Raw genomic sequence first — 16,494 nt, 5'->3', positions numbered from 1 at the left:
CCTTTGAAATTGTTCAGCACTAAAAACCCATCCGGCTGGATCGGATCCGTCAAATCTAAGAAATTCTAGACAGAGGGTACGGAGATGTGTGTGCACATCTTCAAGATTTCCTTGATTTACTTGTGGTGCTATGGGGGCATCATCCACTTCGTCATGAACCTTTGATGCGACTAAACTTTGGCATGTTGCATCTAAGGCCGTCAATTTCTTTAGAATATCTTCAAGAATATGTCAGTACGCTTCGTAGCCTTCCTTAAGAGATTGAATCTCTGCCTCCATCCGCTGGTTTTGGGTAGCATGACTTTCATTAGCCATAGCTCTGATACCAGATGATACGACCCCTTCGATAAAAGTAAAAATAAGAGAGAGAGAGAGAGAGAGAGAGAGAGAGAGAAACAATGTAGGCCTATTCGAGATGGCCAAATCTCCTAAAACAGTCCTTGCTTTTCCATTCATACGTTAAAAAGAAAGAGATCACATACTTATAGAATTAGCATTTCTACTATTTAGGAAACAATCCAAACTTCTCAAATCCTAAGGGATACTTAGGAAACAAGATAAAAATAAAAGGAAACTAATATTAAGGGAAATATCCTAGCGATAGTAAGAAATAAGGAAATATACTACTAAGGAAACCAAGAAGATCTTCCAGCTAATCTTGGGTACATAACACACAATGCAAATAGTTTGTGTCCCAAAAATCATTTCCTTAGGATGATCCCAAAAATCAGTTGTTTTATAGATCGGAGGGCTAGGATCATCCTATGAAATGATTTATTGAGCACAACCTATTTATATTAGGGTTTGGATCATCATGTGGGCCGTATTGTACTTTTTGAAAAATACTGAACATTACAGGCTAACACTAAATAAAATCTCCATCAATAGATGCATTAATGAGCTATGCTGGCACTTAAGATGATCCACTTTCCACCATTGTTGAGGCGAGGGACGTTAGTACAGATCCCCTGTAGATGGTTTCTTCCAACTGAGGAGTGATCAAGCAGTAAACAAAGCACCCTGCTTTGGCAATGGGGCCTTAGAAGCATTCTCCAAACCAGAGAACAAGCCATTGAACATGTGTGTTACATCATAGTAGATGGCAAGGGGATTGATTTCTGGACCCAGCGGTGGCATCCTGAGGGTCCCTTCTTATCACGGATCTCAAGAAGTTCGATTGACTTAGCCATGGCTTGAATTACAAGCGCCCAAGTCTTTTCCAAGGGGAAATGGGATCCCCTATTCGATGAGCCATCTCTTCCTGATGCAAAAGAAATTCTTCAAAGATCCTTAGTCATTGCAGATCAAACAAATCAAGTAATTTGGAAGCCAAATGCCGATGGGAGATTGAAATCCCTGGGTATGGTGGCAACCCAAGAGGAGGGATGAATTGGGTTTCAAAAACTTTGCCAAATACAAGTGCGGAATTCAAAAATTAAATGGCAAGTTAAACCACAAAAAAGTAAAAATCATATGCACAAACCAAAAGAGATAAGGAGATATAGAAAGAGTGCACCGTGATTTTTAAGTGGTTCGGTCCAAGCCTAGGACCTACTCCACTCCACCAAGACTATTGATGGCTTCACTAAACCGTTCCCTTAACGGAGGGGAATCAACCCAAAGATGAAGCTCTACCTCGCAAGACTTGCTAACTCGGAGAAAGCTATGCGTCTCCAACACTTGCTCTTGAGATGGCTCCACGTCTCTCCACTCTCACCCAAATACTGCTCTTGATGATGGAAGAAGAAAATCAAGATCCCTTCTCAAAGGGTTACAATGTGATGAAGAAGATATACAAAGTAAAGCCTATGATTCAATCTTTAATCTTGGGTTAAGAGAGGCATAAACAAGTTTAAGTAACTCTAATGATGTTCCAAATAGGCTTAAGAGTGTTAGAATCATGTTTGGGGAAGTTTGGAACCCATATATATAGGCAACATCCCAAAACTAGCCGTTATAGAGGTCCAACGGTCAAGACGAACGAATTCTCGGACGTCCACGGCACTAGCCGTTGGCCATATATATAAAAATGTCAATTCCAGGGCCGGATGTCCGCATTACCCAGGACGTCCGCAACCAGCTCGTTTATCTTTTTACTTCCGGACAAAATCTTAGACGGACAACTGCTCCTATTCAGCGCAATTTTGTAGTTTTTTAGGGTCTATTTGTAAAATTCATATCTCTTTCGTTTCTTATCGGATTTCGTCGTTCTTGGGCTCTACATATATGAGAAGAAGGAGATCTATCTGTTAAAAATATATAAAAAATAATTTGAAGATTTTTTAGTTCAATTATCCCTAAGGGAATGGCCAAGGGTCAGCTAAGTGAGTGCCTATTTGGATATTTTTCAATTCTAAGTTATCTTTGGCACTTGGACTTCTGTCCATGGGTCTTTACCTTATGTTTTAATATTATTAGGGACATTATTAATTACTTATTGTAGGGGAGTGATAAATCGACTCCCGTATATCTTAAATCGACTCCCCATGTGTCTTTCTCTCTCCTCTGGGTTAGAGAAAGACACATGGGGCGTCGATTTAAGATATTTGGGAGTCGATTTATCACTGCCCTTATTATATTGCCCAACATCGTTGATATTTGCCATCATCACATTCTAGCCGCTAGCCGCGAATTGGTTCCCTTTGCTTTCTCTTTCAGCTTCTTTCTTCTTTTTCTCAAATCTATCATTCTCTTAAGTCTATTTCGATTGAGTCTCCCCACTTGAGGTGTGTGCTTGAAATATTGAGACGTGCCTTGTTTCTTTTGAAGTGCGTGCCCAAGAGTGCAAATCCCGTTTCAATGAGGATCGAAAAATCGACTCATGATGTCTTTCCCATCAAGTCTGTTTTTTCGCATTGAGGCATTGGTCATCTTTTTAGAATCATTATTCCAAAACCGGTCATGACTCGCCCATCAAGACTTGAGTTCTATTCAGCCCATTGAGGCAGTTTTTCGTTGAGGTTCGTAAGCCCACTTCATGGCTTATCTTCCAAGTGATACATTCTTAAGCAACATGCAAGAATCACCATCTTCTTCGCAATCAATATCTTCAGCGGACATTTGGCAATAACATCAAGAGATATTCATCATTAGATTTCAACAGTGCTATTCAAATCAAAGGATTTTATTTTATTATAGGGAATTCTAGTGGAAATTTCTATTTTCATATTGGGGAATTGCATTGTAATGAAACATATATTGATTTTCAATCCACGTACGTTTGATGGGGCATGTTAGAGTGTGTAGATCTCACGATTGGATTATCTTGGTGGTAGATTAAGCATGTTGGTTGGATGAGGTAACTAGGTATATTAGGCAACCCGATTAGATTAGCAATTAGGTTAGATGAGTGTATTTCCATATTTATGTCTTTTCACAATCAATTTTTATCTTTCTATGTTTATCCTTTGAGTGTTCTATATAAACACTCATTAGGCTCTTTGTAATTAACCTAAGATTAATATAAAATCTCTTAACTTTGTCACGAACACATGGCGAGCACCCAACCAATAGGAAGTAAGGGCTCTAATCCCCCATATAAATAGAGGCACAATCTCCAAGGTCTAAAGCTCAATTACTTTTGCATTCATTCAATTCAAGAGTTGTCATTAGAGAGCTCAACCTATTATTGCCGGTCCTGACTTAAGCATCAGAGATCCTCCCTGGAGTCCAAACTCCATGTGATTTTCTTAACTACCGGAGAGCCTCTCCGGAGTCCAAACTCCAAGTGATTTTCTGACCGTTTGCTCATGCTTCTAGCTGGGACCCATTAAACCTTAGGTCAGATTTCCACAGCAACATCACTCAATTTTGGACTCACAACCGGTTCTTAAAATCCAAAACAAGCAAGGCCTTAGAAAAATACATAAACTCATTTCATAAAATGTGGAATGCTTACGTTATTGCTATAATAATGGATCCAACCTTTGATTGACCTAAACCCTCCATTTGATAGGCCTTACATTGAGTGTCTTATGGCCCAAAAATCATGCCGATTGTTCGATTCTAATCATTCTATAGCAATGCCTACATGGGCCTTGCTATTTAAGGGGCCCATACAGAATCACATTGGCCTATCGTACTTTGGCGGGAAAGTAAATAGAAAAGAGCCCCTCTTTCGCACCAGAGAAGCCCTTCACCTTTTCGCACTTCTCTTGGCCTTTTCTTTGTAACAGAACACATGAATTCTTTTCTTTCTTTTTTTTCTTTTCATTTTATTTTTTGCTACATCATATCCCAGGAATTCCTACTCAAGGAAAGCAACAGAACACACCCTAAAAGGAATGGAAAATCTCTGGCAGGAAGCTATCCATGGGTCCTTTTTTTTTTTTGAAAGGTAATTATTTTATTGATGAACTATAATAGGATTACATCATGGGGACAAGGTGTCCCACTGTCGTAACAACAATTACATGTTGTAACAACCCTCTCATTCCTCCTTATGTGCCTTGCCTGGTCCACCTAGATGCTATCCATGGGTCCTGTAAAGCATGGAATTTGGAGGGAGAGACAATCTGGCAATCTGCCTTCCGAAAAATTCATGAGATTGTCCATGTTTTAGCCTTATTTGGAGGAAGGGAAAGACATTCTACTAGGGTTGCAGCTTGGGTCGGGTCATCACCCGAAAATAACATGGGTCGGGTTTAGAAATCATGGGTCTCTAGTAGGGTCGGGTTTTAAATTGAAAAACCCGACTCAATCTTGGGTAGGGCCGGGTTTAAAGAAAAAAATACCCGAAACCAGAAACCCAACCCGGCTCATATCATATGGGTGCACTGTGACTTTCTTAAACATCTCTTGAATAATATAGAAAATTATTTTCCAATGTATTGATACAATTGTTTTGATTGAGATGATCATGTCTGTTATGTGAAAATATAGCGTCCTTCTTAAAGTTATACACTTGATGACATAAATTTAGAAATTTTTGGTGTGAAGAATTGTTTTTTCTTCTACGATCTTTAAAATTAGTCACTATCCTAAGCTAAAAAAAAAATGAAAACCCGACCCGACCAACCCAAGTTGCACCCCTACATTCTACCATCCAAAAAGTTCATCAGTTCGTCTATGTTTTAGCCTTGGCTCTGCTAATCGTTTCGTAAGCACCATGGAGTACATACCTTCGCTGAATTTAGCAGAGCTTTTGGCTAATTCATCACAAACCAGAAAGTCACAGGATGGCAATCGAGGACCTGTATTCGGCTCTATAGTTTCAAATTATTTTGGAGTTAATGTAGCAATAAAATCCTTGTTTCAGATCATCTCGCCATTTTCTTCTTTTGCTGACTACTGTGTTTCTTTCTTTTTTTTTTGGAGGTAAACTGCATACTTAAAACATCTAAGTAGACAGAGGAAAAGAAAGCAAAAGTGAATCCTGTAATAGTGGTTGAGTGAAATGGGAGCAGCCTAAATTGTGAAAACGAAGTTGCGGTACAATCTCCTGGTCCCTGTGGAAAGGAAAAAGAAGTTGTCCTTCCTTTTGGCCCTGTTTGGTTTGCAGGAAAAACATTTCTCGTGGAAATTTTATTCCTAGAATTTTTTCGTTCCACAATTTATAGGGAAATGAAATGGTTACTAGATGTCATTGTAAATTAAAGGTCTCTGTTGGTATAACTTGAATTGCCGCGGTCCAAGTTACTTTTTTCATGTGTAATCGGAATGGAAAACTTGGATCAGGTGCAACACCAAGGTCCTTGGTTTGTTCCCAGCTAAAACCCACCAAAAGAAAAATCTTAAACTTGATTGGTCCCAATCATATGAAAGGTCCAGATCAACCAATATTGTATGGGTGGGCCCAATCATGGGATGTCTAACAAACATCTCATCTAAGAAAATTGCATCTTCTTCAAGCATATGGATTCACAGTAACTATAATAAGATAGGGAGATGATATATAAAATATTTTTAAAAGAAAATTGTAAAATAAAGAAAATAAAAGATGATACCTGCACTCCCTTTTGATATTGGCACCCACCCTTTCTTTTTTTTCATTTTCCATTCTTGGCCTTTCATATGCTTTTAAGCTAACATTGTTGCCAGTAGAATCACTGCATTATACACAGAATGGATGGCAAAGGAAGATTCTAACTTTCCAGTCCAGCAATAGGTGCACCCAAGAACACACCCAATGATGACAAGTTGCAGAGAATTCTCGGCGGAGAAATGGACTACGCTGAAAACACAGGCGCTTAAGATGACCGCTCTCCACCATTCCATTGTTGAGGCGAGGGAAGTTAACAGAAATCCTCTGTAGATGATTTCTTCCCACAGAGGAGTGATGAAACAGTAAACAAAGAAGCATGCTGCTTTGGCAACTGGGCCAGATGAAAGGATCTCCTTCAACATTGAGTTATTGACAGCCTGCAATGGCAGAAAAGTAGCTGAATCACTAGAAGAAAATTTTACTTCATGCATTTTTATCTGAGTGAGCCATAAAGCATCTCAATTTTCGATAAATGCAATAGCCCAATCGATCTGGATGGTTGAGTAGATATGGCACTTCTTGAAATTATCGTCAGACCGATGGGCTTTCTTGTGGAGCTTGTCCATGCTACGCAACTGATTAGATGGTTAACATACATTTGTAATTTAAAGGCAATGGTTCATCCAAGAAGTGTCCATCAGTTGGAAGATCCAGACCAAGTACCCCAAAAAGACACAGAGATGGCTCAACTTGGTCAAGAACAGTGTCAAGTTTGTCCTATGAAAACAGAGAAAACTTGGATCGGGTGCTAAGGAAACTAGATTGAGTACAGAAAAACAAATCAAGTACTCAACCAAGTCTCCAGTTGGCTATGGATGACTTAGACTCCAATAGAGTCCAAATCGAAAACCAAGTTTTTAAACCTTGATTAGTTTTTTTTTTTTTTGAATCGTAAAAACCTTGATGTTCATATGGTATACAATGCTTGGCTGAGCAAGACAATTTCTTTGCTTCGGCCATCAAACTTTACAGGTGATCCGTTCTATGATCCTCCACTCCTTGTGTTCCATGCCCCGAAAGCCTCCCCCAATAGATGATCCCAGCCATCCAATCACTGGACTTTCTAAATGGAATGTGGACAATTTGTCTAAGTCTTTAACCATTCATTTGCATGCCACAATTCAGCAGACAAGCATCAGCAAATGGCAGAGATCTTGGGGAGTGGCCCATGTGCGGTAGGGCTCACGAGAACGATGGGCCCTGTCTGTTAGCCAAACCGGCAATGCCATTTTGCTCGAGCCAAGCTTTATAATTCTTCAAATGCACGCATACCAGATGGGATGGAAAAAAATGACATGAAAAGAAATTTTTGAAAAATCAACAGGCACATTAACTGACCTTTGGACCGATTATTTTGTCTGCAATTAGAGATGTAAGCAAAACCAGTAACATCAAAAATCCAAAACCTATTGCGGCTCCCTGTATCCAATTCCTTCCTTCTGAAAACTTGTTACCCTGGAAGAAGTTGGCTAGCTTATGCTGATGTTTGGCAGTATGTAGCAACAGGGCAAGTGTTCCTACGAGCTCTGTACTTTGAAGTATAATAAGCGACAAGGCCTGTTCAATTGCAAATAAAGTTAGTGTCCTGATATCAATATGCAACTAATCACAAACTGTTGAGAAAATCTGCTAGGCAAATCAATCCGATCGTGCACAAATTAAACAGAAAAGTAAAAGTAACAAACGAGCCACAAGATTAACACCAAGAGATTTTACGTGCTTTGGCCAAGCCTACTCCACGGGCAAGAAACACGATCTTCACTATGAGAAAAACAAAATACAAGGATTACAATGGATTAAACTCAAACCCACAAACCCGCAACCCTTTCCTTGCTTCTCAAACCGAAGACCGTACACCAAGAGAAAACCAAGAAGAAAGTCTACAAAAGGAACCCAAGAGCAAACCCGAGATTCTCTCTCTCTCTCTCTCTCTCTCTCTCTCTCTCTCTCTCTCTCTCTCTCTCTCTCTCTCTAGAGGTAGCCGACACACCTCTCACAAAGAGAAAACCCTCACTTGCAGCCCACGCAAGATAGGAACCGAGAGACTTTCTTTCTTTTTTTTGTATGCCTTAGGTTTTTAGAAAACCTAAAAACATTGCTATTTTGGTTCCCACCAGCCTCTCAAAGCATAGTGGGAAAATAAGGCAACTTTCCCAACAATCTCCACGCTGGCTTATTTTCCAGCCACCTGAAGATTTTCCGTTGATGTCGCCACCGGTCCGCTGTCGCTGCAAACCACCATTGGCCTCCCGAAGTACCAGCTACACAACATCGAATCATCCTGGTTCTAACTCCTACTCGATCAACACGGCTAATGCACATGTATAGCTGTCAACCCGTTGACTCACCCAGTCAACCTTGGAGATTGGAGAGGGATCTCGATCCATCCTCCCAAACGCAGGTATTGTCACTCTCACCATCGTCTGCAACACAAACACTAGTTTCTGCCCCAACTGCGAAAGAGACCCTACACGTGCACGCCCTACCACTCTGTTTCCATCTAACCATCGAGATCTTAGGAACACTAGCCACTGTGTCCCCGACCAGACGATATAATCCACCACACTCCTCTCCTTTCATCAGAACCATACAGCCTCGTGTGATTTTCATGGTTCCACCTGCAGCTGAAATCCTGCAACCTTTGGTGTTCAACCGGCCAAGTGATACTATATTCCTTCGCACCTTTGGGACATACGCCACACCAGCCAAAGTATGAACCACTCCATCGAACATCTTGATCTTCACCGTCTCAACTCCAATGACGTCACAAGTAGACCCATCACCCAAGGACACTACACCCGCCCTTGTCTCCTTGAACGTATCAAAATATTCCCCCCTGGAGCATACATGAACAGAGCACCTGCTCATCCGTTACCGCCACCACAGAATTCGTAGCATCATTGTCCACTGGTCAGCTCGCTTTGGACAATCCCGCTTAATGTGGTCATATCCCTTGCAACGGTAACATTGCACGCCATTTCCGCCAACCCTGGATCTTTACCTGCCTTTTCCTGATCCCCTGTCAGACGACCTTCCTCTTTGATTCCCACCATGAACAACCAACCCATGCTCTTCACTTCCACCAAGAAGAGGTTTCTTCCGCATCTCATTCGATAAGAGTGACGCCGTGACTTCTTCCAACTTCATCGTAACCTTACCATACAATAAAGTTGTTGCGAAGTTGTCATACGAATCAGGAAGCAAAGTAAGAAGCATATGGGCCTTGTCGTCCTGCATCTTCAACCCGTATAACTGTCGCTTCAGATACAACCGGTTGGCCAAGCTTTTTGACATGTAAAGCTTTTCCAACTTCTCTCATAATTTAGGCGCATCTTCTTCTTCCATAACGTTCAACATAACGCTATCTGCCAGATATAGTCGAATCGTGCTGACCGCCTTCGACTCTATGTCTTCCCACTCGACACCCGTCATCTTCTTCGTCTTTCCATCATTTCCCTTCAACACCTTAGCCAAGCCCTGTTGAACTAGGATGTCCTTCACCCTCATCTGCCATAAGGTGAAACTACCCTTTTCTGTCAAATCTGTCGATGTTGAACAGAGTAGAACTTGATTTTACCGCCATCTCAGATTACTTCATAATTATCGGTGTATCGCTCCACCTCGAACAAGATTTTTTCTTGGACAATCTTTCTACTCCTAAAGATCCAACCACAACACCCACGATCACTCCGTCCGACCTCGATGATTGCTCAAACCACGGCTCTGATACCACTTGTTGGGAAAATCTGCCGGGCAAATCAATCCAATCATGCACAAATTAAACGGAAAAGTAAAAGAACAAACAAGGCGCAAGATTAACACCAAGAGATTTTACGTGGTTCGGCCAAGCCTACTCCACGGGCGAGAAACATGATCTTCACTATGAGAAAAACAAAATACAAGGATTACAATGGATTAAACTCAAACCTACAAACCCGCAACCCTTTCCTTGCTTCTCAAACCGAAGAAAACCAAGAAAAAATTTACAAGAGGAACCCAAGAGCAAACCTGCGATAACCAAGAAGAACTCTCTCTCTCTCTCTCTCTCTCTCTCTCTCTCTCTCTCTCTCTCTCTCTCTCTCTCCCTTACTCTTTCTCTCTCTTCCTCTCCCCTCTTTTCTCTCTCTCCCTTCTCTCTAGAGGTAGCCGACACACCTCTCACAAAGAGAAAACCCTCACTTGCAGCCCATGCAAGATAGGAACCGAGAGACTTTTTTTTTTTCTTATACCTACAAAATATTGTTATTTTGGTTCCCACCAACCTCTCACAACATAGTGGGAAAATAAGGCAACTTTCCCAACACAAACCATAGCTCTCAAACCCGTACAAAATTTGCCTAACATTAGAGAAATGACTAGAACATATATGACTCTAAAGTCTAAACAAATAAAAAGAATGCCATGGTAATCAAATGTAACTAAAGTAACCCAGATTTCTTTAGAGAATACATAGAAGATTATCTATAAAGAGCAAATAAAAAAAAGAACTGCTAAAAACATAAAACTTAGTCTACATATGCATGTGGATACACATACATAAGCATATCAAAACTAATGAAAGTACAGCAGTTCAAAAAAAAAAACAACAGCTATACATTATTCAGTATGGAAACAATAGTGGACATACGGTGAAGAATAAAATGCATTAAGGTTTGGACACATGGAAATCCATTTGTGTATCTAGACCCTTGTATGAGTCACTAGTTAGATTTAGAGTGAAAAAGGGAGAGAAAACAAGATTTTGGGAAGACCTTTGGTTTGGAGAGTTGTTTATGCCATCTTTTAGCAACCAATAGAGAAGCTAGAGTCTATTATTATTTGGATAGTGTGAGGGATAAGAGTGTGGCTTGGGATAAGAGGCATAGGCAAAACCTTAAGGATAGTGAAATTGCCAATTTATCTTCTTTGCTTGGGCTCCTTAATTCCTATTATTGCTCTCCCAATTTACCAGATTGCAAAGTGCGGGTCCCTGACTCTCAAGGCGTTCAATCTGTCGACAGATTGAACTCTATGAAAAGGAAGGCATCACGCTGGATTAGGGTCTGGAAATCAGTTGCCCCAGGGTTGTGGCATTCGCATGGAGAATGACGAGTAAGAAGATCAACACCTGTGATTGCCTCAAAAGAAGAAAGCTACATCTCACAAGCAGTTGCATTTTTGCAAAAAGAATGTAGTCATTGGATTGTTTGATGGTGCAATGTCCTTTCTCTCATCAACTATCAAATGTTTTGGTCTCTTGTGGGTGTTCCAAAGATCTATAAAGGATATATTCTTAAGTTGGTGTGGAAGTAGTCCCTTTTGTACTAACTTGGCACACAATGTTACCGGGACGCCCTCCGACCCGCGATCCGGGGTCGCCGACCCCAAACGTGGGTCGTTTTCGACCCGGATCGCCAAAATGGTGACCCAGGTAACCCGCGGGAAAAGGAGTGATGCATAGAGGGGGAGAGAGAGAAGAAAGGGGAAATATAACAAAAATGAACTATCATTCCCAGCTTTAATCTAATCATACCTCATTGGAGGCAGAAAAAAGAAGAAACTGAGAAGACACAAAGAGAATAACCTGAAATAGATGTTGTTCCGATAAAAACTTCCATTGAAGATTGCCAATCGAAATACAATCCATGTACAGTATTGTAAAACCTCATTCCCTGCTTGCTTTTGTAGAGAGAGAAGGGGGGGTTGTAAATGGCATAGGAAAGGAGGGAAAAGAGAAATCGTGGAAGGCACGCGGCCACTTAAAAACCCTAAACAAAAAATCCAACCACAAGCCTACTGATATTGACACTACAAGTTTTAACCTCTTTTTTAAACATTTGTCAGATGTTATTGCCTTTCCCAAAAACTGATATTGGCACTACAAGTTTTAATCTCTTTTTTAAATATCTGTCAAATGTGATTACATTTCCCAAAAACTATCAGTAGCCACTAGTTGATATGCTTGACCGTCACATTTAAAGTAAGGCCTAACAATGCTTTAGTATCTCTTGACATAATATTAAACTAGAGAGAGCACCAGAGCGATCCAGATTAGTGCTCCAAACCAACCCACGACCCCATATAGCGAACCAACTTAGCCTACCCTCATCGTACCGCGTACCGGGCTACCATCGTACCGCGTACCCATTCCCTAACCCGTCCCGGAATGAACCGCGTTCCAGGTAACCTTGTTGGCGCATTTAGAAGGAAAGAAACAATCGTACTCTCAAAGAGAAAAATAATAGTTAAGGAAGAACTCTATTAGAAATCAAAATCGACCTTATCTCGTGAGGAAGAAACGATAAGTTGGCATCAAACTACAATTTGGGAAACATCTTTAGAAACAGGCAAACGGTAATATCAGTGAAAAAGGAATGAAGATCAAAGTTGCACCAAGATGGAAATCTCCACCAGCTGGTTGGATGAAACTAAATTTCTACAAGAGAAAGGCAATCTGAGATGTGCAGAAATTAGTGGTATCCTTTGGAATTCTAGTGGCAAGTCATTGCTATCCCTATTAGGATCAGCTGGGGTATGTGATTCTAACGATGCTGAAGCAAGAACAATACTATGGGGCTTAAGATGGCATGCAAATACTAGATCGGTCCCTTATCGAAGGTGATTCAGCAAGCGTGTTGTCATATAAAGCAAATGGACCATGGAAGCTAGCTACCATCATTTTAGAAATTACAAACCTTGTTCGGGAATTTTGGCCTCAATTCCAAAACACGGGGAGATAAGCAAATGAACCAGCTGATAAATTGGCAAAAGATGGGATGAATAAGGAAGGCGTGGAGATTGTTAATTCAGTCATAGAGGTAGCGAGGATGGAGATGGAAGACTACATGGATGGACTGTTTATGTTTCTGTTTTAGTTTGTTTAATGATGTACATACTCCGGGGCCGTCTAACCTAACGAAAACATTTCGAAGGAAACTCCAATGATAATTAAGGGCCTCTTTGGATACTCATAAAAATTATTTGAATAAAATCTTGTATGCTTATAGTTCTAGTTAATGCATTATGCGTATAGCTATAACCATTATAAAGAAACAACTGTCATGAAACCTCCAAATCTATCCAAGTTAGTGGCACCCAAAGTAACCTTGATTTCCCATTCGCAAATAAGATTAACTAAAAATAATCTAATCTGCACATAATGTCCGATTTTGGTGGTATCCAAAGAAGCCTTAAAATAGAAATACAAAAATCTTTTGAGGACCTGGCATGATGGAGGGCAGAAAGAAACAAGGAACCATTTTCAACCTCAAATAAATCCACAAGGAAAAAACTAAGAAAAACTCAAAACTATATTCCAGAATAATTGAATTTGTGCTTGTTATAATACCATATATAAGGACTTACGACTCCCACAACCCTAATGTACATGAATAGTTAAAATATCAAAATAGTAAAACACTCTAATTCACTTAAAACTTGTCATACCGTAATTCACTTAAACTCAACCTCCTAAACAAATCCAAGCACTAAAGCCATAAAGCTGACTAAATAAAAACTTACTAATAGGAGTTTTTATTGGAAAATTGAGAGTTGACCATCGTCACAATCATTTTTCGGCAATCCCTTTAAGGCCCAATGGACTTCTGTCAATTAGGTCTGTTATGGTGATGGTTGAGCTGATTCCAATGAGTACATCTGGGCCCCAATCAGATGCCTAGATCAAAAGTAATGGCCATTTGAAGTTTTGTTTTTTTGGGTTGACTTTTTTTTATCTTGGCCCATGGAAATTATTCTGCAACCATACCTATATCAGTATCCATCATTACTTAAGCTGGAGAGGCCATTTAGTCATTTCAAATTTTAACATAAATTTCAGCCCCCCTTCCATTTAGTCATTTCATGTTTCGACATAAATTTCAGCCCCCATTCCTCTTCTCCTTAGCAATCAAAAACTCTCCCAACTCCCAAAACCTTCTATATGGTGAATTTTCCAATAAGATCCTCGCAAACGAGGGGTCTCGTAGCCACTGCAAAATGACGACTGTGATGGTGAAAATTTTAATTATAAATCTTTAGTGTGAATCAAGATATTCAAGCACCAAAATTCAAAAGAGAAACAAATAGAATCGGCTTCTGCTTTCTTCTCTTGCTGGAAAATATGATAACCACAGCTCAGATCTCATACCATCCTCTCCGTAAACATAAGTACATAACAACCTCACGAGATACCCTCATTTATCTGATTAAACCATACTCATTTCCATCAATTCCTTAGATCCTATAAGAAATATTATATCTTTCATCATTATTATATAAGTATATAACTATCTGCGCGGATCTGTTAGTGGGTTTTCGGGTTTTCCATTTGAATCTGAAGCTCCATGTCCCATGCCTAACATCTACAAATTGTAGCTACATTATATACAACTCCATGGCATTCAACTAAATTTTAATTTACGGGTTTTATTTTTCTCATATTTCCCCCTTTCTTTAGTTGGTATCAGAAACATCTACCCAAAAAAGATGGATTGTTTTACTTACCTCTGTCTGCAAATCGAGAACAGGTTGATGCAGGATTTGAGCAACAATAGAAAGCCCTCCAAAGCTTAGAGGAATGTGTAAACTGAAAAGATGCACTGCCATAGTGCTCCATGTACTCCCAATGTCCCATGGAATATCTGATGAGAGCACCGAGAATCCCTAATAAAATCCAAACAATTTGAGAATAAGATCCGAAAGTCCAAACAAACAACTTGCAGAAATTGGAAACATCATAAAGCCCAATTCTTTCCGGGACAAAGAATTGCAATAAGAAAGCTAAAAATTCTAACTCCCATTAAGCGAAAAAAAAAAAAATATATATATATATATATATATATATGAGAAATATGGTGGTGCGCTTAAGCGCACCATTTTTTTGGTGCGCTTAAGCGCACCATTTTTTTGGTGCGCTTAAGTGGTTATAACACCTCCCATTCGTTTAAATATTTGGGTCCCGCTTAAGCGAACCAATGGGAGGCGTTATAACCACTTAAACGCACCAAAAAAATGTTCTCTCCCCGCTTAAGCGAACCAATGGGAGGTGTTATAACCACTTAAGCACACCAAAAAAATGTTCTCTCTCTCTCTCTCTCTCTCTCTCTCTCTCTCTCTCTCTCTCTATATATATATATATATATATATATATATATATATATATATATGGAATTCTCTAACTTCATAAAGCCTAATCTATATAAGAAAACATTAGAATATTCATTGATAGATCAATGTTCATAGACCATAACTTTACCCTATACATTTCTCAAAACACTATCAATAGACTCTCCAGTTTTTCAATGCGAATAATTCCACCCCTGTTTGGATTGCAGGAAAAAAATTTCCAAAATTACCTACTTTATTTAGACATGAAAAAGGATAAGTTAAACCAATCCCATTCAAATTTTTTTACATAGAGGGAGCTTCAAACTATGATGATATCCCTCTAAATTAACCATAATCATATTATTTCCCTCAGAATTAAAAAAAAAAATCAGTCGGAAATGTTGTTCTTGCAATCCAAACGGGGCCTAAACTTCCAGAGAGAAAAAATCAAACAGAAAATAAAACATCAGAATTTTCTATTCGAACAGATATCATTATTGACTCAAGGGTTTAGGGTTTAGGTTAACCTGAAAGACGCTCGGTGCGTCTTGTTTGTGAGAACAACAAAACTTGAAAGAAGAAGGGTTAGGGTTAAATTTGGAAGATAAAATGGAGACGAGATTCGGAGACGAAAATAGAGAATTGCTAAAACCCCCTCTAAATTTAGCGGGAGAATAACTCCTCACACTCATCTCTCTCTCTCTCTCTCTCTCGCATAATGATTGGTGTAAATTCCACGAATATACGTATCATCCTAGTCGAGTGGCCCCACTTTGAATTGGATGATCATAACCGTCCGATGAATATTTGAATCAAAATGGATCTTGGACAATAATTTTAGTTCTATCCATTTTCATGGATCTATATTATTCCAATACTACTAAAAAAAAACCCCGTGCGATGCACGGGCCTGCAAAGAACTGTACATACCATAGGTTGACCCAAACCGTCCATGTGATGGAACACAACATAAATAGGTTGTACCCCAAAAATCATTTCCATTGGCTGATCATAACCCTCCAATCTATAGAGGTTTCCATAATATGTTGTTCCTCTTAAATCCGGTTTTTTATTAAAAAAGCATAAAGGAGTGGGGTAAGATTGAAATTATGTGGCTTTAATGAGTGCATTGTTAAAAAGCTTAAAGGAGGGAGTAGGATTGAAAATATGTGGGTTGATTGGGTGCCTTTGTTAAAAAAAAAATCAAAAAAAGTTATGTGTAATTCTCATACAATTTTCAAAAAATCCTCTCCTTTTCTCTTCTGCTATATAGTAGTAGATTCCATATTCAAGATCCGTGGACAGCTGGAAGTTTGAAAAGGAAAAGTATTTCTAAAATTTTCTATTAACTTGAACCACCCTATTTAATTATTGGGATTATTTAGAGGGAACTTCAATTTATGATGATGTCATCCTAAATTAAAAAT

The 16,494-nt window shown here is 39.4% G+C and overlaps 1 protein-coding gene across 1 annotated transcript; it reads right to left on the bottom strand.

Moving 5' to 3' along the window:
• Positions 1–5,824: 5,824 nt before the first annotated feature.
• LOC143857269 (uncharacterized) lies at positions 5,825–15,776 on the bottom strand. The gene is made up of 4 exons (XM_077367687.1): positions 15,595–15,776; positions 14,465–14,623; positions 7,322–7,540; positions 5,825–6,360 (listed from the first exon to the last, which is right to left on the bottom strand). Exons 1-4 carry the CDS (start codon positions 15,757–15,759, stop codon positions 6,019–6,021), a joined length of 885 nt encoding a protein of 294 aa, XP_077223802.1. The 5' UTR covers positions 15,760–15,776; the 3' UTR covers positions 5,825–6,018.
• Between the last annotated feature and the right edge of the window lie 718 nt (positions 15,777–16,494).

Source organism: Tasmannia lanceolata, unplaced genomic scaffold, assembly GCF_043159265.1.
Source record: "Tasmannia lanceolata isolate RefF3 unplaced genomic scaffold, GAP_Taslan_0.1 ptg000024l, whole genome shotgun sequence".
Lineage (NCBI taxonomy): Eukaryota > Viridiplantae > Streptophyta > Magnoliopsida > Canellales > Winteraceae > Tasmannia > Tasmannia lanceolata.
The sequence above is the reverse complement of the archived record's forward strand: the minus strand, read 5'-3'. Positions and strand labels throughout refer to the sequence as shown.